Consider the following 26,565-nt stretch of genomic DNA (forward strand, 5'->3'; position numbering starts at 1 on the left):
CGTCCTCCTGGGCCGCCCAGTGCCCTGCTCTGCCCTCAGGGAGACCTGCCGCGCAGCCCTATGGCAGGGCTTTTGTGAGGAAACAGTGATTTTTCTTGTTCTTTTTGTTCTAAGCATTGACATATCCAAATCTCCTTTGGCTAGTGTTAGCCAGGATCCCCTCCCCTCAGCCAGCTTCCTTCAGAGCACCCGTTTCTGTCATCAGACCCCTTTGCAGGTATTATTTGTTTTAGGTGTACATCAAAGCTATGCAACCATGCAGTGGCTTTTGCTCAGTAATGTGTTGCTGTCCCTCCTGGTCTGTCCTGTTTATTCCCCGTGTGGCGTGTCCCAGTTAGGTTGCAGACCCTCTGACAAAAGGGACTGTCCTTTTATTATGTACCTCAAGACACCTTCTGTACTTTTGCAGCCTGAATAGTTTTTTTCTTTTCTTTTTGTCTTTGTCATAGGACCTCCTGCAGCTTGGTGAGCTTTTTGCTTCTTTTATGAATGCTGTTGTAGTGTTAAACTTCCCTCACAGGTAATAGGACCACATCGGCTGTGGTTTGTGTGCAGTTTTATAGCACTGACCTGATGGCTCCGTGTTCAGAACGCTTACGGTTTTCTACAGCTTCTGAGCCTTTACAAACCCACACAGCTCCATTGCCCAAGGAGACCAGCAGACTGAAGGGTGCATGGACCTTATCAGAGGTCCCAAGCACAGCTCTGCTGTCTGCAGGGTGTTTCCCTACCTTAGGGTAAGCTCCTGGTTGCCTGCACTCCCCTGAGCACAACAGCTTCACTGCCATGGACCTGCTGGTTTCTTTGAGGAGAAAAGAAGGCAGCTTCTACTCTGTGATCACCTATCCCTGCCTATCTCCTCTGGCCAAGCTTTTAATAAGCAGTGGAAGAGTATTTCTTCTCTCATTGCATTTATCAGTCTTTGTAAATTGCAGTGTGCAGCAATCAGAGACACTAAATCCCACCATTCTTAGTAAGACTTTAGAAAGTGAGCATTTTAACGTGGTAGGCAGCAAAATGTGGGGCAGGAGACAGTTTCCCAACACCTGCAGACAGCTGTGTTGAGCTTAAAACATAGTATCCTGGTGCGATGCAAAACCCAAATGCTTTGTTTTTAAACAGACACATACATACATTTACACCCATTTAAACGGAGTTATCAAGGTGTGCCGGCACTGAAACAACCAGAGGATGAACACGTGCTCTGCAGCCACTACCCAGTTTCCAGATTTGCTATTGCCCACACGTGTGTTATGTTCCTGGTGGGCCAGACTGGAGGAGTGAAAGGAGCAGGGACAAGTCTGTGCTTTGGACGACCTTGCTTTTGACAGCTTGCCCTAAACACAAAAGGTTGCGAGCAGCTTTGTTTTTTGAGTTAAGTGTAATCAAGGCATTACAGGATGCCCTATGGAAACACCGCTGTGTTTTAGAGAGTTGGAGCTGTGTCTGAGGGGCGATGCACTCTCGGGACAGCCCTCCAGCAAGGCTCTCCTCCTCCCAGTGCCACTGCTCGGGGTCGCTGCCTCAAAGGGTGTTTGCTGCTAGTAATGCTAAAACTGGGACCAGACCAATTGGTCTCAAGACCTACCTGAACCAAAATCGGTGTACTTCCATTTCTGAAATCCAAACAGGCAGCGACCTGTGTGTCAGCACCTCTGTAGACAGCTGCCCATTAGGTTTTCACACACAGTACGTTTAGGAGAAGTTTCAGAAGTTTCCTGCATCCTAGTGGAATAAATTCTGATTTTCCAAGAATGTGCTGCCTGCCTTCTCCTACCACAACCCACATCAGCAGGATGAGACATGCTCTTTTGTAATCACAGTTTAGTGGCTCACAGTTTATGGGTTGAGCTCCAGTAATTGACTGACTAGAGCCATTATCTCCCTGCAAACACAAGGGAAACCCCCTTTCCCTAAAACTTGGCTAAAGGAAGTTTTATTTGGCATGTGTTAGCCCACACTTGCAAAGCTGAAGGCTGTATATGCAGTTGGTTAGCACAGATCACTTCAAGTATCATTAACAGATATGTTAAGATTAATGGAGTTGTCTGAACTCTGTGATATGAAGTTTGCCTACAGATGTTTCTTAGATCCACATCTGCAAACCTGAAACACTTCTACCCTGTTTGGGTTTTGTTATCTTTAGAGATCCCCATAAAAGGTCGAACAGCTGTGAGAGCTATTATTCAAGCTGATACATAACAACTGCAAAAAAAGGTAGGGTGTTTAGACAGATGATACAAAGAACAGATTTGCAAGAAGATCATTAAATTCATGTTCCTCTGAGCTCTTAGACATGCACTAAAAGGAAGGGCACGAATGAGATCCTCAAGCCCACCGAGGACAGTGTTTGTAAGAATATCTTCTAGACCTCTCATCACAGTGCCTGTCAGAGGAGGCACTGGGGTGAGCAGGAGAACAGCTTCCTCCTACAGAGGAAAGTCATCTACAAAGGTGTCCTCAGAAGCTCCATTACGTATTTTAGTGGTTTCCAAGAGAAGTGACATCCTTATTTTCTTGAAGATATTAGTTACAGCTGCCCCAGTCCTGCAGAGGCAGTGCTGCTGTTGAAGGGCAACTCTTCCCCAAAGGCCCTGTCTCTGCTGTTTCTCCTGACCCAGGGACCAGGACAAGGGCATAGTGACTCTCGGGGATCACGCAGGTCTGCAGAACATCAGCAGAGAGCGGTGCAGCCTGGAGAGACGTTTTGTTTCCTCGCTTGCCTCTGGTGAGGACTGCGGGGATTATTTGGGGGTAGAAATGTTTTCCTTGCTTACAGCTCCACATAGGGAAACAGTCACTTTATCAACCGCTTGTCACTGTGCTTCAGAGAGGCAGAGGAGACATGCGGATTCTCCATAATTAGCATCAACGACTTTCTCAGAGGAGGGGACAAAACCTGAGCCCTGGAAACTTAGATTCCCTTCTGGTGCCAAGGGGAGGGGACTGAGGGAGGCATTATTAGAAAGCATTTCTTTTATTTAACAGATGTTAAATAGCACTATACCACTATATCAATCTGTCAATTATACTAATAGGAAACAGCGCATAAAAAAATTAAAAGACGCAAATTGTACAGGGAAACAACTGTCCCCCCTCTGCAGGATCCCGGGTTTGGGGCCGGGCATGGCCCCTCAGACCTGTAGACCACGAGGAGCAGCTGCACATCTGCTGGGGACATGGGGATGGAAAGGGCATGGAACAGTTGTGGACCACCACAGGAAGAACTTGTTGCAGCTGGACGGGTTCTCCCCCACCCTGTCCTGGTTGTCATGCTTGAAATGGGATTAAAAAAAGTCTTTAAAGCGGAGACCGTACGTATCTTTGGGTTTTTACAGTGTATATATATCATGCTATAGGTTTCCGTGGTGTCAATCAGCATTTTCAGAACCTGGGTGGATTAAAGTGTGGAGGGGAAAAACAAACCTCTAATGGATGATTAAAGGTTGAAAAGCAAGCTTGGCTTTGCAGTAGGGTGCATTGGTCCCAAGTCAGCCCCAGCACCATAACAAGAGACACCAGCAGTGTTTTTCTCCTGGACACTGCATTGCTTCCTTAGAATTGTCCTGGTGATCCCCAGCCCCTACAGCCAGCCGAGTTTGGTACGGTTGTATTAACATAGCTACATGGAACCCAAGGTTAAGTGATGGGAATTTCAAAACAAAATAAAACAATAAATTAATAAAATGAACGTGTCACCAGCTGATCCTCTTCTGACCACCATCTGTCCCCTGATCATGTGATGTCTCCCAGCTGGCCACCCAAGAGACAAACCATGCAAGATCATCACCACAACATATGCTGCTATTTATACATTTTTAAGGCAATAGTTGCTAGGCTGTCATATTACTAGTTAAAAGTAGTTATCTGGAAGCCAGAGGATTCTTTTTTGTTTTGTTAAGGAAGCCAGTGACTCAGCAGGTATATTTCTGACAGGGACATGTTCAGGGCTGGAGCAGTGGAAGTTCCTATGTACAGTATGTGTGATTCCCTCCCCACCCCCCCTTGTTCTATGGTATGCTGTTGTGCCTTTTGTAATAAACAGTGGAATAAATAAAACAGAAAGAAGTCAACGTTACTACAAATTTTGCTAGTGTACCTTTTAGGGACATTGTGTGCTCTTTTTGCCATCTCCAGGATGCAAACCAAGCTGTGCATTTTTAAACTATTGTTAAGATCAAGGATGTGGTTATGAGAAGACTTACAATTTATAGGATACTTAAGCATTAAGGATTGAGGCACAGAACATTTCCTGGGGATTAAGGACTGACTGGGTGAGCCTCAGGCCATTAACCCCTGCCTGTCATTAATCTTCAGGAAATGCCCTGCAGTGAGGTGGTCATTGCTGTTACATGCTGAAACAGAAAATAATAATAATAATACCAAAGATCCGTGGTTTATTTATTTATATTTTACATAACAGGGTTATGTTTGGACTGTAGGAAATTAACATCTTTCCCTCTAGCTGGTCGTACAGCTTGAATTAATGCAGTTCACGCATCTCACTGTTTCGTGAAAGATGATTGTCGGATTGCATGAGTGTGAGCGGGGGCAGAATTTGGCCCACTCCTCGTGTTGCACAATATTTAATACGATGAATAAGCACTGCTTCCCTGGTATAACTGCTGGCAGAATTTAGCCCTATATAGAAACCAGCTCAAAATGCTTGTTTTACAGCAAAGCAATTTATTCACAGTTCTAAGCATCTCACAGCCTTTTTTTAACTCATTGAATAATCCTTTTAGGTTCCCCATAAAGCAGGTGAAATGCTTCTGCTGCAGTCCTAAGGCAGAACACAGGCTGCATAAATAGCATCTAAATTGCTAGGAATACAAAATACACATACAGTAATACATACCTACAAAGGCAAATTCATACTGACAGGACTGCAGTGTGTGCTTATCAGCAGCAAAACATCTCCGGGAAAAAGAAGTGTGTCTTTATATTGCGATTGTATATACATTTCTCTCTATATTTAAACACTTAAACACTGTTTTGTGCGTGTTCTTAAACCCAGATGCAGGCTCCTTTTTAATGAGCCTGCCTGCTTAAACATTTATTAGCTTAGAGATGTATAGTTTTCATAAAGCTGGCTGAAGCTTTTTGCAGAATATCTTGGCAAAAAGAAAAGGAAAAGGCTCTTTTTTTGTGTACATGGCCTCAGTCCTTGCAACCTCCTAGAGAGTCTGTCAAGGCGCAACTTAAAAGCTCGTTCAGGCGACCATGACCCCCTGCTAGCAGATTGTCTGCTAAAAGGTAAGGAAAAGCTAAAAAAGAAGTAGAAACTTAAAAGTAGCTGCTCAAAGGCTGCATAGATCTTTTTTTGTTAAACCTAAAGTGTTTAAAAGCTTTAATATTGATGGCCTGTCAACTTTGTCCTGATTCTTTGGCTTTCAGTTAAAAGGTTTTTGTTGTTGTAGCTTATGCAGTTGCTCTGTTGCTATGGAAACGTGACATCAAAATGACGTTTCTCTGTTTAAAAGCTTTTAACTAAATTCCTGCCTGTCAGATGTAGGCCCCATTTTGTGCACTCAAGCTTCAAGCTGTTGCAAAAAGGTTTCATATGTTCTGTTGTCATTCAAATTCTTTATCCACATATGCATGTCTTGCACTACAAAAAACCTGAACTAAAAACTCAATCTATATTAAGTGTCCTCTTTTAAAACCCTTTTAGGTCAGTCAGCAATGGCTGCAGCAGAAATTCCCAGTTACATTGTCTCTTCTCAGACTGAGAAACACAGGAGGGCCAGAAACTGGACTGATGCAGAAATGAGAGGTTTAATGCTGGTTTGGGAAGAATTTTTTGATGAGCTGAAACAAACTAAAAGGAATGCCAAAGTTTATGAGAAAATGGCTAACAAACTCTTTGAAATGACTGGAGAAATTCGCCACGGAGAGGAAATAAAGATAAAAATTACAAATATGACATTCCAGTACAGGTAAGCTTCAGTTCATTCTTTTTATTTTAAGAGATTTTAGCAGGGGCAACGCAGTGATTTTTGCCTTTCAGAAAGAAGTCTCCTAGAGGAATTCTGTCGATAAAAGATTAAAGATTGTTCATATCGCTTTTAAAATTCTCTCTTGCCAGTGCTGTTACGTCATTGTTAATTTCTTCGCCCATTTCGTGTCAAACTCCGGGACAACTTTGTTTCTTTATAATTAGTTAGTGTTGTAATAATGCAGAGGGATGGAAATGCATTTAGTGGGGTAAAGAGGTTTATTTATTTTCTCTCTTTGCTGAGGGGACTGATTGTGTTAGGTTGGCAGCAGTTCCTTGCAGTGAAACTCCTGCAGTTTGAAGTGGCCAGTGAGAATCGGTATTGCAAGGCAAAGTTTAAGCAAAATAAATACAGAATAATGTGGTTTTTTGGGGGGGCTGAAGCTCCTAGATTTTGTTCTTGTGAGTTGAAGGGTTACACTTCACAGCGCCAAAAATAATTGAATGTCTTATTACTGAGTGACACACATTGCTATAATTATAAGCAGCATCAGCGAAAGAACTATTATATCTGCAGAGGGAGAATCAATGTGCACCGTCAATACTGCTCCAAAGGAGTCGGGGGGAGGGTGGAGGTGTCTACAGGGGGATGATAAAGAACAGGCAGTGTCAGTCAGGAGGGGAAGTTGGCTTTAGAAAATGCGAGGCATTTGTTGTTTGCAGGGAAAAAAATCATTAGAACTTAACAGAAATATTTGCATGTTCCCCCTCCCTCCCCCTCCCCTTTGCCCCCCCTCCGCTTTTCTTTTTTTTAATTATTTTTTTTTTAATTCTTATCTCTGTGAGGCACAAACTGCCTCATACTGGAAATCCTGAGTGGTGATTTTAGCTATGTGCTTGTAAGGCAAGGAAATCAAATATGTGCCTCTCTTATTTAATCTCTCCTCTCCTCAAAGCTCGTATTAATAATAAAAAAGGTTATTACAGCAGGCAACCATGTTAAAACTGCTCGATTTTCTGTAAAGCACCCTTACTGTATTTAATGTACAGACTACTCATCAAATAGAAAACTAGGGAAAATCCTGTAAACCCTTTAACTTTGAATGCCCTCCTTCTACATTTGTATGATCCACGAGCATAATCTTTAACATCATTTCCCATAATATTAAACTTGATGTTTTGTAGCAAATGCTAATGACTCCAAAACATCGTCCTAACCCTGCCGCAATCCTTATAATTCTCTTCACCCAGACTGTTGATGAAACAGCTGGAAGTAAGACGATTTTTTGCCCAGCATCACCCAGCAATTCACACTCGGGTGCAGATTTAGTAGTCGGGAGTTGTTGGCTACCAGGCCTTTGCTTAGTCTGCTAAATCTGCCGTCCTCCCTGCTGAGAAATACGTCTCGTGGCACCGGGATTTTACAGGTGTCTAGCAACACTGCACGATATTTAAGTGCCGTAATTGCCAAGTGGAATGGGTTATTTCTGTCAGCCTTTGTTCTAAATTTACAGTGTTGTCATCAATCAGACTGTTTCAGGTTTTCTAATTACTGCTTTTACTTTAAAGTTGCATTGGGGGAAGGGGAGAAATAAAATCACTCGCATACATGCACTGTATTTGTGTGTGTTGGGGGAACACGGCATTTAAAACAGAAATTCTTATGTTTCCGTGAACTTCTAAGATTGCTTCTGCTGCATGTTGTCATGCTGCTTTTCTATTCTGCAGTGCATTACAGCTCCCTGCTTATTGTTTAACATGCTAATTTAGGAGAGTTAGAAAACTGCCTTGCACTGTCACGGTGCTGTTTCATTTTGTACTCTTGAATATGAAGTGCATCGTTCTTATTGTTTGTCCTTACAGTGTGCTTTGCTCTCAAGACGAGGTGGTAGAGAGAACAGCAACGAGCTAAAGCTATGACTTCAAATTTCTAGTTTTACTTTTTGTAGGTGTTTGAGGATAGGGAACGTTGTGATGAAACTGTAAACAATGTGAGTTGCCAGTGAGTGCTGGCTTGGCTGTGAGGCAGCTGAGTTTTAATCCGTGTTGTGGTTCCTGGAGGATACTTGAGGAAGATGCTTTTCCTCGCTGTATTTCTGGGCATCATCACTGCACTGTGGCATAAACTGAAAAAGAAGATCCTGAGAGTGGGAAAATGCTCTATTTTGAGATAATATTTTGTAATGATTACGTAGGGATAGTAAGCGTGACATGGGAGAGCATAGCACCAGCAGCACGAATGAGTGGGTTGTTCTGCACCTGAGCGGTTATTTCTTCCCACCACTTCAAGCCCCTTTACTTTGATAGTCAGAAATTAACTGGATTGGAATATTTAATCAGATAACAGTATTATTTGGCGATGTGCCACAATTTCATAAAAGAAAATAAAATTTCTGCCCTACAGATTGCTATACATACTTATGTGCATGTATGCATACATTTTTTTCTATAAAAGCAGCCCTTGAATATTTCTGCTAATCCTTTTAACCAAGTTCAGTGGCATATTTTGGGACAACTCTTGAAACAGATATTAAAGATCTGAAACAGTAAAGGTCCTAAAACAGAAAGCAGTGAACGCATTCATAATGGTGCTTTCCAGTCTGACAACCCCATATAATTTTAAGATGTGGTTCTGTAAATATTCTTTTGCTTATTTGGCTTAGCGAAAGCCATTACTTATTGTGCAAAAGGAGTCAGACAAACATACTTAGGAGGAGAAGAAGCATTTCTTAGTAATTATTGTAGTTGCTGCAGCTACTTGTATGGTTACAGAGACACAGAGCCCAGGATGGGCTCACAGCCCAAATGTTCACCCTGGTTCTGGGTGTGTTTGCATCTTACATGGAACATTGTGCTGCCAGATAAAGTTAGTTCAGGTGTAGTTCAGTGCACGTGAGCATCCGTCAGAAAAGCAATTTTAGGGTGATCGTATCCCATTCCTTTACATCTGAGGAAAAAAACATTATTCAAATGTTAAAGTGCCATTATATAAATTGGTTTCATGTCATTATTTCCTCCTTGAATTCTTGTGTTTATTTCTGACTGCCCTATATTTCAACGAGGTGACAAGAGGATGAGAAGATGTTTAAGAAAACACAATTAGGCTGAGGTGTGGAAAGCTTTCTTTATTAAGAGAAATGGAAAATTTCGTGACTCACTTGGAAAAAAGGCAAAGAAATATAAAGAACTTGTAGAGGTGCATAAAAATACACAGTACTATTTTTCAGAATATAACGCAGATATTTCTTTTGCCATAACACAAGAAGTTATTTATTGGAACTGCAAGGCAAGAAATGTAAAACTAGTTAAAGGCATATAAATTCGTATTACACTGCATAATAAGCATGTGGAACTCATTACCACTGAAAATCATTGACACCAAGAGAGCGGTAGGTTGTTTTATTATTATTATTTTTACTAAAGATTAGATTTTTAAAATAAAAACACAGACATTGTTTGTCTTCGAATTAGATAGAGAAGGCAGCGGGTTTCAGAATATTACTAGCTGTCGGTACAAAAGGAAGCAAGTGTCTTTATGGGCAAATGTCCCCCAAAAAACCTGTCCATGAAATTGATTCTTGGAGTGTTTTGCACTGACCTTTAGTGGAGCGAGGCAGTGGGACGATGGGCGGCTCTGGGAGCGGTTCCTGTGCTCCTCCAAGTGCATCTGGAGGAAACTGTTCAGGGAAAAATATACCGTGACCTGAAGTAATTCCTACTGGAGTTTCAGTATATTAAAGGACCATTTCATCCACTGTAGAAATTGGCTGTGTGGAAACATCTGCCCAGCGCCATAGGTGGAAGGAGAATCTTTTTTGCAGGTGCAAAATTTGAGTAAAAAAAATAATCAAGTAAAATTCTGCTTTTAGGAATTGCAGTAGAATCGGAAATACCTGCTGTGCATGGGTCAGCCACCAGGTTTTCAATGTGAAGTTCTAAAGACACCGGTGTGGTGAGCTGCACAAACCTCCCTATTTATCCATCTTGGAAGGAGGAAGGGCTGAATTCAAAGTTAAGCTTTCTGATGTGCTGGTCAGCAAAAGTTTTGCTGAGATTAGCATGGCAGCTCTTGCAGTTTAGCATCACTCGGAATATGTGCTGAATTCCTTCTATTATGTAGATTACTTGGGGCATTCAGTGCATATAAACCTACAATTAGTCCTTCTGAAAGAAAGCACTGTCCTGTCACTGCTAATAGGCTGATCCTAATGTGTAACAGTGCACTCTATCTGTTGTTATAATATTTCCACTGGCATTATACACACAGGCTTATAAAAAAGAAGCAGGTTTGTAAAGCTTGCACAGTGATCTACAGCTTTGACTGATGCCTTCTGACGTTTAAAAATAAGAACTGCGTGAATGTCTATTTATTATTTTCAAAAACATCACCCACCCCAAAGCCTGGGAAACAGGATGCAGCTGTTGCTTTTTGATTTGAATTGCAGTCAATTAATGTTAATGATTGGTAAATTTGAATCAGTCTCATGATTTGAATAAAAGATTAGTCTAATTTTTTATTTTCATTAGGACATGATAGCAATTAAACAGTGTGCTCGTGTAATCTGTTGCTTTACTCTATGACATTAAGCAACTGGAATATTTGACCTCTGCTACAGCGAATGATAAAATATGAACGTAGCCAAATTACCTCAGAAAGTCAAATTTGAATATTTTACCAGCTTTCTCTTTAATTTCAGTAATTTATAGCAGATACACAACTTAGCACTGTACTTTCATACATCTCTTTTTTCCTCAGCATTGATTGGTTCGTGAACAGTTGGTATTTATTATTTATTTTGAAAGCTTTTCTCAGAAACCCCAGGAGATTGATCTTGTATCCATTCCTTAAGGCAAGTAGTAATATCAAATACTGTAATAATAATAAAAAAGCAATATTATTTTGAGCAAAGAGTAAAAAGAAAAGGCATGATAAAGATTGCTCGCTTTCTACTGACTAAATAATGATTTAAAAAAACCTGTCTAGAACATAATATTGTAATAATTTTGTTTTAGAAGGTGGATTAATAGGCACAGAGAATAAACTGTGAAGAAAGGTCAGCGGCAGCACAAATTACTCAACTGGTGTCTCAGTCCGTTCAGTGGAGCATTTTGACAGTGGCATCTCAAAGCCCATTAATTTATTCACTTCGGTGCAATAAGACAAGCAACCACCTTTCAGATTAACTGGGTTGACTTCAGATACTTTTCCGCTGGAAACTTGACTTTGATCCCTGAGGTTTTGGAAGGAGTTCTCAGTTGCCTCTGCTCTCAGCTGGATTTTCATAGAACCTCATGAAATAGCAACAGGTTTAGATAAACTCAGCGTGAATTTATTTCACAAGTTCTGCTGACTTGCTCACCCCCGTTTCTTACCTGCTTTTTCTACCTGGCTTGCTCGCTCAAGCACTGATTTACCCAATATATGCTTACAAAGGGTTGAATGTTTGGCTCATCTCCTTTTCCCATTTCCGAGCTATTGCATCCCAGCCTCACTATTGTCCTGTTTCCTTCTGACTTCTTCATTTTTCATTAAAAGAAACAAAAACTACACAGAAACAAAACAAACAAAAACCCCCAGCTTTATGATTTGGATGCAACTAAGATCTACTGTGATGAGTTCCAGTAATGCCTGACTTAGAGGAGTAAATTAATCCTCGCTTTACATTTCAGGGTTGCGCTTACCTCAATGCAGGCGGAAACTCTCATCTGTCTCATTTGGTTTTCTGAACTTCTGGCAGTTGTAGAAAAAGAATTTAAAAATCATTGAATCCTGAAATTTGATATTAATATAACCAAGTCAGCTCTTCGCTGTGTTTTTACCATCAGCATTGTTCCGGTGACTGTTCTCCCTGTTTGCCTCCACCTGCAGTGTTCCAACTTCTTTTCCAAAGGACTGACACTCCCTTCCCCCTTATCTTCTCATCTCTCCATCTATTTCATCCTTTTTTTCTTTATGTATGAGCCAGACTCCGTGCAGGTTGATGATTGCTGCTGGTGCTGCTTTTAAGCTAACGAAGTTCTCCTGCCTATCTCCTGGTAATGATCCCTTTTTTTTTAGCCCAGAGCTATGGTAAGCAGTCAGAAGTGGAAGAATTAGTGATTGTTCTGTGCATTCAGAGCCAGAGAAATACCTGGTTTTATATAGCTGCAACCCTACAGCTGTGTGGGCAGATAATAAACTACAGCTTTTCCTTCAAAATCATTAGTTTTGTAAAAAATGGGTCCTGGGCTGAGCTGAGCTTAGACATGAAAACCAAGGTACTGACTTACTTGGGCAAAACACTCCTGAAAACTTTTGCTAAGCAGTAAAGGAATAAACATGGAAGATGTGGGCCTGCTGGTGAATGGGGTGGGTGATTTAGTGACAGCAGATCCAAGTGATAAGGGTGAGGATGGTTGAGCCTTCGCTATCTCAGTCTTCACTGCCCAGGTCTCAGGCTGGTGTGCCTGAAGCAGCGTTAGACAAAACACCAGCAGTGGGAAAGAATTGAGTCAGGGCTCACCTCTGAGAGTCTGAACAGCGAGGGAGGTCCCTGGTGACTGAAGGTGAAGAAAGGCTGCTGTTGAACCCATCTTCAAAAAGGGCAAGAAGAGGAATTATAAGTTGATCAGCTTTCCTTCATCTCCTGGGCAGATCACAGAGCAAGCCATCTTGGAAGTAATTTCCAGTCACACGAAGGAGAAGGTGGTGCCTGGAAAGAGATAGAACTGATTTACTAAGAGTCAGTCATATCTGACTGCCCTGCTTGCTTTCTGTGATTAAATGACTATATCTGCAGATGGGTGTAAAGCAATGGATGTTTTCTAGCTTACCAATAGAAAGCCTTTTGACATGTTCTCCAAGAACATCCTTGTATCCAAGAACATCCTTGTATCCAAGTTGGGATGTTATACTCCAAATGGATGGACTACCAGAGGGGTGAAAAACTGACTGGATCACTGGGCTCACAGAGTACTGGCTAACAGCTTGTACCCTACCTAGAGGCTCATTCCAAGTGGAGGACTGCAGGAGTTTATCCTGGGACATGCCCTGTTCAGTATCAACAGCCCAAAGGAGGAAATGATGGAGTGCGTGCTCACTATTTTGCAGATGATGCCAAACTGGAGGGGGCTGCCATTCAGAGGCACTTAGCCAGGCTGGAGGAATGGGCTGACAGGAACCTCGTGAAATTCGACAAGGACAAATGCAAAGTCCTGCCCTTGGGATGGTCAGATCCCTTGAATCGAAAGAAACTGGAGACACGTCTGTTGATGAGGACCTGGGGGTCCTGGCTAACACTAGGCTAAGTCTGCCCCCAGAGCAGAGTCAGCAGAATAGCAGCTCTGAGCTTTCCACATCCTTTTTGGCACAACGTTTTGCAGTCCTGGAGGCTCAAACCCTGTCCCGTGAAGTCCAAATGCAGCTGCTGTGCTTTGCGCGGGCACGGCCGAGCTGTGCTCACACACGGGCTCTTGCTGTCTCACCGCTGCAGTGACCAGCTGGGGATGGTCATGTTTTAAACCCCATTGTGTGACTATATTGGCGGTTTCACCATGGGCAAAGAAATGTGGAATGTAGGCTTGGATAGTAGCTTATAGTGGTTTAATTGGTATGTTTTTCATGCAAATAGCCAAAACAATTGAACTAAAAATAATCAATATCAAGTGATGGTTGCAGTCAGCCCTATATTTAGCTATTTTGTATCTGTACTTGATGGATATGCATGTATTTGTAGGTCATGCTAGACATTCTCTGACTATGAAATTGCAGCAGCAGGTTGTGAAAAATGTATGAAATTAAAATTTAGAATGCATAGAGAGCATAAAAATATGGATGGCTCTGGAGGTTTTGCTGTGCAGGACTATGATGTGCATTTCTAAATAGCTGGAAAAGCTCATCAGACCTTGCAAGGATGAGAAAAAAAAATGAAGAATCCTTAAATGCCTTTAAAATCTAAGCAAATCTTTCTGCCTTCTTTTCTCACTGGTGGATTTTCCCTTACCCACGGCTGAGGGCTGTTTAAAAGGAAGAACCTCAAGTTCTCACTTTTAAGTTTGTCACTGTTTTTATCACGTTTACATGTTATTTAACTCTATTCTTTGCAGGACCAGTGTGGGCAGGATGGATTCTGAGGAGGAAAAACCTGAAAGGCTTCAAGAAAAGGGGGTGGGTTAGGTGTCCAGGAATAGTTTTTATGGTTTGTTTTTTTTTAAATGGAAACTTGCTAACTGGAAGAATCAGATTTGGTTTGGCTTTTTATTCATTTGAATTAAATCTGGTTTATGAAAATGGGGCATTTGTCATCAGTCTTGCCTTTCCTGTTTTGTTCCCTTGCTGCATTTTGAATTGCAGTAACAAGATCCCACCTGGGAAAGACAAATGAAAAGAAAGTTTGGGACTCTATCTGGGCACTGCAGTTCCTTTGAGTTATATAATTCATTCATACACCTTGGTTTTATATTTCGCAGTAAAAGTAAATAAAATAACCATGGGCACCAAGTGAGATAGTGAACTTTGTGTTAGGACTGAATAACAGATCTCATGATAAGCTGCATATGAAAGACCAAGTAATGGTTGATAGTCTTTTCATGGTAATGTTTTTGTACATGCTGTTTATAATACATTAGCTTTTTATTAAAAAAAAACAATATTGAATGAAACTCTATACTTATCCCTCCACTGATCTTTATTCTGTAATAGACAGATAGACAGACATCTATACCTCATGGTTGTTACTAGGATGTCTACCTGGGCAATGGAGAGCTTTTAGGAATATTAGGAAAATATTAGGAAATAGGATATGAATTAGGAAAATATTAGGAAAAGGATATGAATTACATTTATAGCCACCTATATTCATCATGGAAAATAAATATTCATTCTTCAAAACACGGCAGGGCAGTGCAGCCCACAGTTTGGGAAAGGCCGCAGTGTGTTGCCTACTCAGGTTGTCAGGGGTCGGTGTCAGGTTGGTTAGTCTGGCACTCTCTAAGTGGAAGAGAAAGTATTCTACAACCAACATAGCACTGTTTTCATTAGAAGTTGTGATGTTCTTTATTTGTATTTAATTTCATTTGAGATTTACATGGAATTTTTAATCGCAGGTCAAAACTGGGAGAAGAAACTGAAGGGCATAATTGGAGATTAAAATAAAAAATTGTCTAATTTTATTCTCATTAAAAGCATTCAGTTTGACTCCTAAATGTGTCCAGAATGAATGTTTTGAGATAGAACATCTGTAAGGAAAGTGCTTTTATAGGAAAACAAGCTTTATTGTTGTGTGCCTTTTCTTCCAGGAAATTAAAATGTATGACTGACAGTGAAACTGTTGCACCTGACTGGCCTTACTACAAAACCATTGATAGGATCTTATCCAAAGTGACAGACCACAGCGATGTGAAAATGCATGAAAATCAGCAACCAGGTCCTTCCACGTCACAGACGGAGGCCTCGCAGTCTCCATCGGCCAAGTCTACGCCTCTGTATTTGCCGTATAACCAGTTTACATACGAAGGAAGGGAAGAGTGCTTTGAAGACGAACATTCGGAGAGCTCATCAAGCTTACTTTCTTACAAGCTGAGGTAGTATTTGTTTCCCCCCTTTCTTGTATTTCACAGAGTGAACTGGATCTCCCACGTAAAGGGGACACCCTCGCACATTTTTCTCTAACCGCTGTTGTATCTTTTCTGTAAACCACAAACGAGATCTCTTCCCCACTCTCAGCCACTTTGCTGGATTAGGGCATTTTCTTGATTTCTTTACAAGAAACTGGAAGGGAGTCGGAGGACTGGGCAGAAAGTTGTCTAATGTTGCCAAAACTCAGCATGCATGTCACTGCTCACATGAGGCAGAGTGTTTGTAACAGGAGTATGGGCAAGATCCAGAGAGTCCTGCAGTGCAATCAGAGTTATAACATACTGCTCAGATGATTTTTGGCTTGCTCTACTTTTAGTATGAGTATGAAGTTTCTCTGGCTTCAGCTATTATTAAAATGGTGAGAGGATGCAAGGTAACTTGCACATTTCTGTGGACACTGAAATGCTACTCATGCAGTTTGAAAGTATATTGCAACATTTTAAATACAATTGAGAATGTCACTTTTTCAAAGCAAACACTAGTTTCAGAATGCAAACATGTGTTTCTTTTTTTTTGATAAGATTAGAGTTCTCTGGGAAGCAGCGTTTTAACAAAAGGCAGGGTTGTACACTTGACACAGATTTTAGACTTTACTGGTCTCATTTTTCATCTAAAGTGGTGTGAAACAAGAGTTGATTACAGTTTTCTGGCAGGAAAAAGTTGATCCTAGAGATCCTTATCATGAGTGTGTGAGGCTTTAACTGTAACAGTAAAATTATCTGTCAGTCATGCAACTGAGAAGGTGTTGAGCTGGAAGAAGAACCAACCTAACAAGTTCTGGTTATTGTTTCCAGGCCTGCTCTTGGACGTATAAAACCAGGGTAAATTCATTCAAACATTTGAGCAAATACCCCTCGGATAGCTGATTATTTTTAAAAAACTTTTGTCTTTTCAATCAAATATCTATAATGGTGTATAATTCTTGAACTGTAGCAACCTTTGTGTTCACAAGCAACATTTTTTTTTAATCATAGTTCATTGTAAGTAGTTGATATCACCAATGCAGATTCTCTCTTGATTTTAGGATCTGCAGACTCCAAGATCACATTTCTGATGCAATATTTTCCCAATTCCTAATCTGATTTCCTATAATAATATTTAATTAGAAGGTCACTTTTCCACAAACATGAGGTGTAGTTTATTCAATAGACTATTTGATAACATCAGACTTTAAAAAAATGCCAGATATTAAATTTCTTCAGCTTGGAGACAACGGCAGGACAACACAGATTTTGTAGTGTAGGTGACTGGCAAGGGAGGACAGAGGGTCACCACACCAGGTTTCATTACAGATTGTAGACAAGTCATTGCAGAAGTCAAGCTAATCAAGCACAAGTGCATCTCTGTTGTGCTTACAGTTTGCACGTGGACTCCCGCTCTCGTGTAGATGTTTTCATTTACAGCTAAAGTGGACTTCACTATTTCCATAGTGATAAGATCTGGAAAATTTGGGCTATAATGCAGTTTAGCCAGCTTCCAGCTTAGTGGTTTTGTTTGTTTGTTCTATTATTTTTATTTTACTTTGTCCAAAGTAATTACCCAACTTGTGCAACAGGGGCTGGGAGCTGGAGGGTGAGCTGTCAGTGTGGTAGGACTTCCACAACACGTTGCTCTCTAACTTCTGAATGCAGCCGTGCTCTCACAGTCTCTACTACAGAAGAACTTAGTGCAGTATAATATTGTGCATGTCGTTTAAAAGCAAGGTATGTACATATTCACAAGCTAAAATGCAATTCTGCTGTGTTTAAGAAAAAAAAAAAAAAGGAAAATGTTGAGCAGTAGATACCAATGGAGACATCAGTGTAACATTTCAGGTGAGCATTGTGATCACATTAAAAAACAGGAGGTGGTTGTGCTATTAATGGGACAGGTATCTGGAAGGAGGAAAAGCGGAATTACAATAGACACAGGGGGTTTTAAAAAGCTTGCACCGCTTTGATCTGTTTAGTTTAGCCTGATGAATGAGAGAAGAGTAGGGAACCCTCTTTTGCCCAGAAGAAAATACGGTGCCTGCTAAATATCAGATGGGTTAAAATCACTTAGAGCTGCCATGGTGAGACAAGATAATTCTTTTAGAGTTACTAGTAGAAAATTATGAACCGAGAAGCAATTTTCAGCTTTGGCAATTAGCATGTCATCTTGTGTTTGAAAAACATTTTGAAATAGCCAACAAGAGAGAAAAGAATCAGCATTTGGGTCCATCTTGGCTTTTTTTGTAGATGCCTTTGCCTCTAGAGAGTACGCAGTTGATCTAACAGGTTCAAAAGAAAAGGAGCTAAACACAATACTGGGATCTGAAATTAAAAGAATATTTCAGGTCTTCCATTTCCCTCTCAATTTTTGTTCTTTACAGCTATGCTAAACAGTTATTTTGAAACATATTTTGCAAAATATACACACATATCCATATGTAAAATATAGATGCATTTTACAGCTATATATTTTATAACCGTGTGTTACTTATTTTTCTGTGAAGCAGACTATACACAGATCAGTTGTGTGCAAAGTAAACTGATGCTATGGGATATTTTTCTTCAGTAATAAAAATCATGATGTTATGGCTACAATAGACAGTGAAAAACACCCAAACAGTACTGTTTTTAAAGGTAGCTTTTAGACTTCTGAAAACTTTACTGTTATTCCCTTAAACTCTCAAACACAGCTTTTGAGTGTCAGCTTTGTATTTTCCACAGGATCTTTGAACATAGCGGGAGGCTACTTGGCTGTATAAATGACATCTTAAAAAAAAATATTGAATTTAATGTTTAGCTTTCATGATAGAGAAAAACGTCAAGATTTATACTTCAATCAATACATATATACTCTCAGGCAAAAAACAGTTGAAACTGGGTTTCTTTGCATTTTATTTGAAATTCTCTGAGTGTAGGACCTTCTTACAAAACCAAATGTTGCTCATTATCCAATTAACATGGGATAAAATTAATTTTTTAATTTTTGTTGCAATTTTTAGATGGGAAAAACATTTGGAAACCTTATTTCCCTTTAGTGGGATGCCTGCTATTTGTTTAGTATTGTTCTATACACTGTTCTTGGGCTTTCACAAAGCTGTAATGTCCATAAAACATCTGACAATAATAGAATTATACTATTATGGTCAGATAATTTAATTCAATGTGGTGGAGTCTTCTACCGCAGCTTAAACTTTTAAAATCAAAATTCCTGACACCACTATAAATTACTTTTTATCTAATTGAAAATACGGGTTTCTTTCACCCTATGGACTAATTTATAGTCTTTATTTTCAGTGTTAAAGTAATGACAGAACATAATTATAAATACTGGGAATGTGGTTCTGACTTCATCAGTTCTGCCATTTCTATCATATTGAAAATAAGGCTGAAAGAGTAACTTTCATAGATTAACAGACTAATGAAGCCACCATGTCATCTAGTCTGATTTCCTGTTAAATACCATCCATGAGTTTGAACTCAGCCATTCTGGTGTGGAGCCCAGGAAGGTTACGGAGGGGGTTCTGTGACGTGCTTCCCTTCAGCAGAGGACTTCTGCACTTGCAAGTCCCATAGCTCTGTTGTCCTCCACTTATTTGTTCCTAAAATTTGTTTGACTCTTGCAATATTTTTACTCAATATCCAGTCTAGATCTAATTTATTCAGAAGACGGAGAATTCAGTCTTCCCTACAGGGATCTATTCTAGTGATTAATCCTTTGCTTGAACCACTATTTTGTTTCTAACGTGAATATAGTGAATTCAGCTTTCAGATGTTACTTTCTTGGGGGACAGACATTTTAGCAGGGCCTGTTGTGACAGGACAGGGGGTGATGGTTTTAAACTAAAAGAGGGGAGATTCAGGCCAGACATGAGGAAGAAATGTTTTACACTGCGGGTGGTGAGACACTGGCCCAGGTTGCCCAGAGAGGTGGTGGATGAACCATCCCTGGAGACATCCCAGGCCAGGCTGGACGGGGCTCTGAGCAACCTGAGCTGGGTGAAGATGTCCCTGCTCATGGCAGGGGTGGCACTGGGTGAGCTTTGAAGGTCCCTTCCAACCCAAACTATTCTATGATTCTTTTCACTATATTGTAGACCCTTTCAGTATTTTTCACTTTTTCCCTCAAGGTAGTTGTGTACCATGATTGTACTATCTTTGATATTCTTTAACTTTAAAATGTAGATTAAATAATTTGGTACAGAAGGTTTACACACACAGAGTAAGAATTGGTAACATGAATTAACCAAGATATGAATTGTTTAATAGAAGTTCATTGAACTTGGTGAGGATGATAATTCAGGATATAACAGTTTTGGTAAAGCCTTTAATGTTTCTAAAATTATGCCATGGGTATTTAAAATCTGAATGGGCAGCATCTACAAAGAAGTTTGAGCTTCAGGCTATGTGCATTATGTAGTGCATCTTAACTAGTTATGCAGACTTGTTATCAGAGCAAGGTGCTTTGCCCAGGCTCCAAGCCATTTTTGTGGTTCTTCTCTACACTTCAAGGATGAGCCTCTAATTCCTGGATGTATTTGGCTGTATTTGAATGAGCCTAGTTAACCAGAAGATCCAGGTTCCATGATTCTCAGTCCTTAAACTCTGAAGATCTTTGTGTCATCTCTAATATTAATATTATCCATTCCCAGATCACTGTTAATTATGGGTTATGGAGATCTACTCAGTTTTATACACAGCTAGAATTGCACAACTAAGTCAGAAACAGCTGTTAGTAGAAGGAAGCCACAAATTCCAGAAACCAATGGCACTGGAGACCCATTGGCCATGAAGCAGTCAGAAAGAAATAATTGTTTTTATAGTTTTGTGGAGGTAACACATTTTGGTAGACAGATTACTCTTTGTATTCAAGTCATTTCATTAATTATTCACATAGATTCCATGAAATGACCCTTATTGGGTGACTGTAGGCAATCAGTCAAGGAACTTTTAATTGAACAGTGAACTAAATTGATCTTAGCTAGAACAGGAAATGTGTTTGAGACTTGCCTAATTACATCTGGAGGTTTTGCTTTGTTCCCCAATACCGGTCCCCAATACCTACTGTCACTTCTGGTTGGCCTCCTAGATGGGGGGGAACATTTTGTTTCCCTGGGTTTGCTTCCTTTGAACCCTGCCTGTCTGTTTCATAGCATAGCATAGAAATAACTTTGCAAGTTTCTGCTTGGAACATGATCCCAACCCCAGAGCTCTTCCACACTTGATTGGTGTGGTCAGGGGAATGCCAGTGCCAATAGTTTTGGAGGATCCCTGTCGTAGACACTGGAGGCCCAAGACTATCAGCAGATTGGATTTGAGGTCCTGGATTTCCTAGACCACTCTTCCTTCCTGATTTCACAATCAGAGACTCGGCATGGCAAAGAGTGGAGATACTTCTTCGTCAGAGGCTGTGGATGCTGTCAGGATCTGTTGCACCCCTGTTGCCCCAGAGGTGTCGGCTGCACAGGAATGCAACACGGAGAATCAGCAATAAGAACCCATTGGTGTTTGCTGCAGCAAACATTGATCATTTCTTATGCTCGTGCCTACAAATTGCCAAACTAGACATACTCACAGCTGAAACTGTCTGAGGATACTGATGCTGGTGGGTTACTCAGTGCTGAACCCATATTCCTATTCCTGCTTCCCTCTTGACCTATCATTATAAAAAATTGTTAACGCTGGAGAGATCTCTCTGGCGTGCTACCTAGGAGAACCAGAACTTCTCAAGAAAGATGGCTCACTGTCTGAGGAAACACTTCAGTATTCAAATAACTCCTTCAGGCATCACTGGACATTTTACATTGTTTCATGTTGCTGAGGGTTCTTTACTTGTAAATTGGATTCTTTAGATCCTTCTTTTGTAGACCCCTTCTCAAGAGCTCTCCTTCAAGAGCTATTCTGCGAGAAGAGAGAATTGTAAATGCCAAATCCTTACTATGGACTTGAAGGTGATCATAAAAACCTCTCATGGTTAGTCACTATGGCCAGAGAGAAAAGGAGATTGGAAACACCACCAAAGCTAGGGGTGTCTGAAATAAGTGTTTCTTTTCCATTAAGGCTGTCTAATTAGCAAGTCTTGTTTGTTAATTGTAAACAAACACAGAGAGTACTTAGGAGACCTTGAAGAATCCTTGAGCCATGGCTTTTGGGGGGACTTCTCTGTGCTGAAACCTAATTTTGAGCAAGCACTTGTCAGTGGGTACTTTCTCAGTTACTAGCAGACTGCAGGTACTGCTGATACAGTTTCCTGGTAGCTGCCATCACCACCAGACGTTTTGCCTCTCTTTCCTCTCTGGAGCTGCGCAAGACAATTATTGTCTCGGATGTATGGTTAGATGTCTTACAGGTTTTTGATGGACCACATTTGTTTGACTGAAAAACAGATAAAATCCTGTATAGACTCTAGGATAACACTTTGAAGATTGTTTTTTTCCCTTCTCTTAAAATGAAAGCTTATTTTAGGTCTTTCAATCTGAATCACTCCACCTCTTTTTATTTTTTTTTTCAATCCCAATTGAAATGAAAACCCAAATGTCAGCCACAGTTGCCAAGAAAGACATGAATACTCAGTGCACCTCACTGCCATTGACACGCCTCAGATTTTCTATCATTCCTTATTAAGGACCATACCCATCAGGGTTTACTTTGCCAGGGCGCAAGCCCTCCTATGGCTCTAGGAGCCTGTTCTTACTTGTTTCACACAAGAAGATTTACCATAGCTACTTTCTAGTACTGTACAGGGACAAGGATAGAGATGCCTCGAGTTTTCAATAATTAAATCCTCTGTGAAGACAAGTTTAAATTCAAAAGTTGGCTTTGGCTAAAATAATACCCTCAGTTCAGAACGTTTCTTACTCTACCCACCAGAAAGCATGCATTCTTTGTGAATGTGAGTGCACTAATGGGATCCTTGGAATAGCAGATCCAGTGTTGCCCTTAGACTGCTGTAGAGCTTTTCCACTTGCTTGAGAACCACATTTCAAATCGTTCTGGCCTTTAGAGTCAATGGGGGCGAATAGAATTTGCTGTCAGCCAAGACCCATTCTTGCAGGTTTGCCTGGCTGTGATAATCGTGGTGATCAGCTGCAAGCTTCGCCCACAGTTTGAGCAGAGCAGCATGTATTTATTTTACGCACGTTTACTTGATGCCCAAAATCAACTAAGATACATAGGATCTGCAAAGGTGAGTTTACTTTGTATCCCTTAAAAAATTTTGTTTAGCATAAGAATGGTGACTTCTCCTTTCCATTAGCATCATCATAGCACCGCAACAGTGATAAAGCCCCTTGAATTGTACAACTAACTATAAATTCTTGGATAATCTGAAAGCCAATGGTGTCTGTTCACCATGTTAGCATACATTTATGAAAGAAGATTGGTTTTCTTCTTACCTGTGCGCAGGGTACATCACATTCAAATGACTCAAACCGATTCCCTCAAAACCAATTCTAAAATTGTTTTCTCTAAGCTTTAATGGCATTTAATTTAATCCACTTGTTTCTTTCCACAGGCCTCACCCTTTCTGGGTCATTGCACTCTTAAATGTCAAGGGGCTTATGTCTTTTTGTTGTATTTGCATTAAGTCTTTCAGGTGCTTAGGATTGTTTATTTCTCTTGCTGAGAGATCTGAATGTCACAGTCACTGTTGCACAAAGCCTGTCAAGTAGGATAAGAACATGAATGAAATTATGATACACATCTGCCACAGCTGAACGACCTCCCTCTCCACTCCCCTTCTTCACATTAATAAAAACACATTCCTCAAGAGTTCGAGTTATTGAGTTATTCAAGGATGTCTTGAAATCTGCAAGGTGTTGGCATGGTGTTCTACTCAAAACTGTGCCATCTCATTGTATTTCACTCAGAAAGGACACTGTGCTCGGCAGAACATGACTGAGATTGCTGTTTGTGCGAAGGGACTTCAAGACCCATCGTCAGATAACTGTGATGTTGGGGATTCCAGTCTGGAATTACAAAAAGTGTGAATGAACATGTGGACTGTCACTTTAAGTTAGAAAAGAGCTTATTCAGCTATAACGGGAGGTTTTTAAGATGTGTAGCTCACTTGCACATTTGTTTTCTACTCACTTTCCTTCCTCCTTCACAATTCAGTGTGCTTCTTCCTGAGGTTACAGCTCAAGAGAAACAGATTAATGTGCATGTGTTCTAACTTGTGCGGTGTAGGTTGGGCTTGAATTGAATTTGAACTAGACACATATTGAGAGTTCTGCCTTTATTGCTAGGTTTATCTCTTTCTTCCAAAACGGAAACTCAGCGTGATGCAGAGTAAAGGAAGTTCTTAAAATATGATGCCAATTGCACATGGCAGCTCTACGGGTTTCGGATGAAGATGTACAATTTGATACGTGCTTGTTCAACATTTATACCCTGAGTGAGCTTAGAGACGTTCTGCTAGAAGAACATTGACACTGCTGGATACACGGCCAGCCTTGGATTCAGCAACCTGGTGTTCTCCAAGGGCTACAAATACTCTTTTTGAATTTCAGGAGAACTTTTTAAAAAATCAAAATAGCAATTAATTACTATATCAGAGTCTTGCCTTTATATTATGGTGAAAACAAAACTATAAGCAGTGTTATAGTGTGCTTGAATTTTTTTAATGTTAGGAGTTTGAAGGGAAGTATGGTTTCTTTTGCTAGCTATCCTACTTGATAAAACTTATAATTAACCTACAAATATTTAAAGAAGGTAACCACAGTACCTTTGTTTGTGACAAACGCATTGAATTAGGAAAAATAAAAAACAGAGAAAAATTGAAGTGCAACAGGCAAATGCCTGTAAAAGCAAATATGAAACGTGATCAATCTGTGACCTGTAAGAAAAGAGGGAACCTTGTAAGCTGTATCCTGCTAAATTTTTATGTTGTTTACAATGTTTTGTGATGGAATATATAAATTAGTGATCAGTGTAACTGCTGTGTCCCAGTGCAAGGGCAAATTCTGAGGCTAGTATGCTGTGGTGGGATCCGCCTCACTGATCTGATGCTTTAAAAAACGAGCTGTGACACCACCACACGTAACAGTCCAGATCTTTCACTGGATGGGGTGGTTATTACAGCTTTAGGATTGGAGTTTTAATGGCCAGATGAGCAAAATGTCTCTTTAAATACAGTTTATAAATTCAATATGTAAGAAATGTCCAAAAAAAAAAAGCGCCTAGTATTCTACATGGAAAATTCTCATTAAAAACAATGAGGTTTAAAAACTTCTTTTTACAGTCTGTAACACTATGCAATACTACAGTAAATACATTTTGGCAAGAACTTGAGAGGGAATTTATTGGAGAACACAGAGGGGTTTAAAAATAGGACTAGGTTGCATCTTGGCCAAGAATTTAGTATAGAATTTTAGGTTCTAACAGAGGTTTTTTTTAAATAAATATGAGTTTAATTGTTAACAAATATTCACATTTCAGAGCTGAAGAAAGACCAGTTAAGAAAAGAAAAATGCAAAGCTGCAGCTTCCAAAAGAAGAAGCTAAAATTAATGGAGGCCATGTTGGAAGAACAAAAGAAGTTGAGTAGAGCTATGGAAGAAACCTGTAGAGAAGTGCGCAGGATTCTGGATCAACAAAACATCATCCAAGTTCAAAGCTTACAGTTACAGGAGAGAATGATGAATCTACTGGAAAAAATGATCTCCAAATCTAACGTGTAGTTTCCTTTGTGAATGCCTCTGAGATTACTATTGATATTATAGATATCCCTTTATTGCACACCATATGTGTGTCTGTTGCCCTACTCCCAAGATTTCCATGGAAATTAAAACCTTAGTGTAATCTTAGTTAAGCAAAGAGAACAGATAATGCAGGGTGAGAGCTATCCAGTATGATAAAATTAGTGCAATATATGCCTAAGTTGAATTATTTTTATACAGAATGGTTAAGGGATGAATAGCTCTGGGAAATTCAGTACTATTTATGCCTAGGTCAGGTATTGTTTTACAAACAGTGGTGGTGTATGTTGCTTCTCATCAAGGACTATAGCTTGACCTATTGTGGGAGAATGAAATAGTGCACCTCTAAACATGGTAATTGCATCTTGACTTTGCTGATGATTAAACCCTGTTTTGAAACACATGCTGTGATTGTACAAGTGACCTACGGTTCTTGTGAAGAGCTAGATGGGACCATGAGATACATCATTTTAAACCCCATGCCTGATTTTGAATAGTACTCTAAAGTATTAGGGTAAAAAATAGTCTATTCAAATACACTTTTGATATAAAAAGAAAACCCCAAAACCACCTTACTATATACTGAATACTAAAATGTATAGAAGATACTTGAAGTTGCTTTTGATATTAAATGTTTAATTTTTTTCATTATTAACTGGAATCTGTTGACTTAATGAACAACCAGCAATGAAAACTCTCATTTATTCTCTATCACAAAAGAAAAATATTGTACTGTGTGTACATACATATATATATATATAATCTATCAAATGAAATAAAGAAAAAGAAGAAACTTATTTATTATTGCTGGGCAGATAGTGTGCTTTGCAACAGTGAAAAATACTGGGGGAGATAACCATGGCCAAAGGTTTTTAATTCTTAATTGCGGTGTAAAGATCTTCTTTACTGATGCCCAGACTATAGAGATGGAAGTCATGAAGAATGCTCAACACCTCTGCAGCAGTATTTGCGGGTGGTATGGATCCGGTGTGCAGTTAGACCTGTCAAGATGTGGTTTGTAAGGCAGATCCACACTGATACACCACGAGAGGGAGCCGGACACATTAAGGATTGTTTTTTAAGTCATTGATATGAGGTTATCAGCAAGTGTTTGGTTCTTCAATGAAATATGACATTGATATAACCTTTAACATAAATTCAAAAATAAGGCAGCTGAATTTCCTATATAGCATTTCTTCTTGTGTTCTTGAAAATTATATTTCTGCTGCTTTCACTGTATTTGCAAGACTGACTGTTAGATTCAGCTATAGAAGCATAGAACCTATAGAATTAATGTTAGTGCTATGAACTCAGGCCATTTTCCTTTCTCACTATTAAATAATGT

At 39.9% G+C, this 26,565-nt stretch overlaps 1 protein-coding gene across 3 annotated transcripts in view; it reads left to right on the forward strand.

Moving 5' to 3' along the window:
* The window catches only part of MSANTD1 (Myb/SANT DNA binding domain containing 1), a 42,700-nt gene extending 16,683 nt beyond the window's left edge, over positions 1–26,017 (forward strand). For all 3 annotated transcript variants that reach the window (XM_021288492.2, XM_065060447.1, XM_021288520.2), the window contains exons 3-5: positions 5,675–5,939; positions 15,215–15,499; positions 24,962–26,017. In XM_021288492.2, coding sequence (XP_021144167.2) covers positions 5,675–5,939; positions 15,215–15,499; positions 24,962–25,202 — 791 coding nt within the window. In that variant the 3' untranslated portion in view covers positions 25,203–26,017. The remainder of the gene's footprint in view (positions 1–5,674; positions 5,940–15,214; positions 15,500–24,961) is intronic.
* The last annotated feature ends 548 nt before the right edge of the window (positions 26,018–26,565 follow it).

The sequence above is a fragment of the Columba livia genome, chromosome 4, assembly GCF_036013475.1.
Source record: "Columba livia isolate bColLiv1 breed racing homer chromosome 4, bColLiv1.pat.W.v2, whole genome shotgun sequence".
NCBI lineage: Eukaryota > Metazoa > Chordata > Aves > Columbiformes > Columbidae > Columba > Columba livia.